The sequence below is a fragment of the Octodon degus genome, unplaced genomic scaffold (genome assembly GCF_000260255.1).
Source record: "Octodon degus isolate 3935 unplaced genomic scaffold, OctDeg1.0 scaffold00016, whole genome shotgun sequence".
Lineage (NCBI taxonomy): Eukaryota > Metazoa > Chordata > Mammalia > Rodentia > Octodontidae > Octodon > Octodon degus.
The window spans coordinates 15,045,224-15,047,451 of record NW_004524592.1 but is presented as its reverse complement, the minus strand read 5'-3'; the positions used below and the strand labels follow the sequence as shown (position 1 = coordinate 15,047,451).

General features: G+C 35.3%; 1 protein-coding gene across 1 annotated transcript in view; it reads right to left on the bottom strand.

Moving 5' to 3' along the window:
* Positions 1 to 1,076: 1,076 nt before the first annotated feature.
* The window catches only part of Wdr12 (WD repeat domain 12), a 29,793-nt gene continuing 28,641 nt past the window's right edge, over positions 1,077 to 2,228 (bottom strand). Inside the window, exon 10 of the mRNA XM_004626736.3 lies at positions 1,077 to 1,569. Coding sequence (XP_004626793.1) covers positions 1,492 to 1,569 — 78 coding nt within the window. The 3' untranslated portion in view covers positions 1,077 to 1,491. The remainder of the gene's footprint in view (positions 1,570 to 2,228) is intronic.

Sequence of the window (2,228 nt, the reverse complement as noted above, 5' to 3'; positions counted from 1 at the left end):
GCACTCGGGAGGCTGTGGCAGGAGGATCATTGAGTTTGAGACCAGCCTGAGCTACAAAGTGAACTCAAGGTCAGCCTGAATTGCAGTGACCCTATCTCAAAAAGAAAACAACAACAACAAAAAAAAGAAACAATGAATTCATCTTTGTTCTCTGACAAAGACTATAGTGCAGACACTAGAGATGTGATGACATTTATACTAGTCAGCACAAAATGAGAAAAACAAGGACTTTGTGATTTTAGCTACTCATTCATTTTTTTGGCATTTCCATTTTAAGAAATGATTTGATAACTGGAGCTCTTCATTATGTGAAAATGAGGACCACTAAAGGGAGCCTGGATCCTTAAAAATGCAGAAAAAAGTTGGATATGGTGGTACACAACTGTACAACTATAATCCCAGCACTCAAGAGGCTAAAGCAGGGAAGATCTCTGCAAATTCAAAGCCAACCTGAACTGCATAGTGAAACCCGGTCTCAAAAAGACAGGGAGGAAAAAAAGTTCCCTGTTCCAGGCATGTATTTCCTCTGGCTTCTACATACCAGAGAACTAAAATTCTAACTGGCCCAATGCACTGTTATTTTAGTTGTCAAATGCAATCAGACGTAGATGTTTCCCAGACTTCTGTGACAGGAGCATCCTTTGAAATACAGTACCATGATAAGACCAAAGTTACTTTCCATATAAAGATATAAGAACTCTGCTTCAGGAATATGGGCCCACTAAAGATGGAAGTCACAGGGCTGGGGAGATAGCTCAGTAGAATAAGCGCTTGCCTGGCAAGCACAAGGTCCTGATTTTAATCCCTAGTCCTGCAAAAAAAGGAAAGGAGGAAAAAAAAAAAAAAAAGATGGAAGTCACATTTTAAAAGATACTTTATTTTTGTTTACAACATAGGCATAAATATAAATGCTGTTTAAAAAAGTGTAGGCTGTTTAAGACAAGCTTTATTTAAAGAATTTATTCTTATTTGAGAAAAGGTGAAAGATTTCTAATTGTCATGAAATTTGTGTACATTTTCTAAAGATCTGACCTATCCTTAATATGAAGCATTTCATTTAAAATAGCTAAATAAAGTTGTTTTTTTTTTTGAGTTTCAAAGGTTGAACTGAGGGCCCGTATATGCTTTTTCAAAATTTTGAGACAGGTTCTCATAAAATTGCTCAAGCTACCCTTGAATTTGTGATTCTCCTGCCTCAGCCTCCTTAGTAGCTGGGATTATAGGTGTGTGCTACCATGTCCGACTCAAACTTTATACCTTTAAAGAGAAATTGTACAACTGAAGTTTAGTTTCAAGAGTTTGTATAAGATAGAGAATGCAGATCACATACCATGTTTTATAAACACAAAGAAGACAAAGATAGCAATGGTAGCCATTATAAAGGGTGAAAATATTATGTAAGCTTTAAAAGGGTACTTTCTACATCTATATAAATAATCTTCTGTACCAATTTTATTTATGGAGTCTACATAATTAAATTATTATTCATTTTCAAGCCCCCACATGTGAAGTGGTAGGTGAGTATCTGTAAGAGTACAATTTATTGTCTGCTCCTCCACTCAGAAGTAGCTGTGAAAGAGAAAGAAACATAGAAAAAATATATATTATTTCATATAATAGCCAAACCTAATTAAATACTGATAATTACAAAAGGAATTATAGATGAGCAGGTAACTTGCTTTGGAAGTTAGTATTAAAGGAACAAATTCCTGTAAGTTTCACTTCTATCAGGTTGAGCATCCCTGTCCCAAAACTCTGCAGTCTGGGCTAAGGATGTAATTTTGTGATAAAGTACATGCCCAGCACTTGAGAGGTCCCTGGATTCCATCACCAGACTAAAACAAAATCCACAAATGAAAATGCTCCAAAATCCAAAACTTTCTGAGGACCAAATGATGCCACAGTGGAAAATGATATGTAAGACATTATGATATGGGCTACTGTCACAATGTAAGAATGAATAAAATCTCATTCAGATTATGTGTATTGCATAGAATATGATAAATAGAAAAGATTCAGTATGCTTATATACCAATTGTCCAAGATGAATACAATTTATATTGCAAATATATACCAATAAAAACATTTAAAAAGTAATTTCATGTTTAGACTTGTATCCCATCTCTGAGATATTTCATGTATATGCAAACATCCAAAAATCTGAAAAGGGGCCAGGGAGATGGCTCAGTGGATCAAGTGCAAGGGCCTGAGTTCAATCCCTGGTTCCA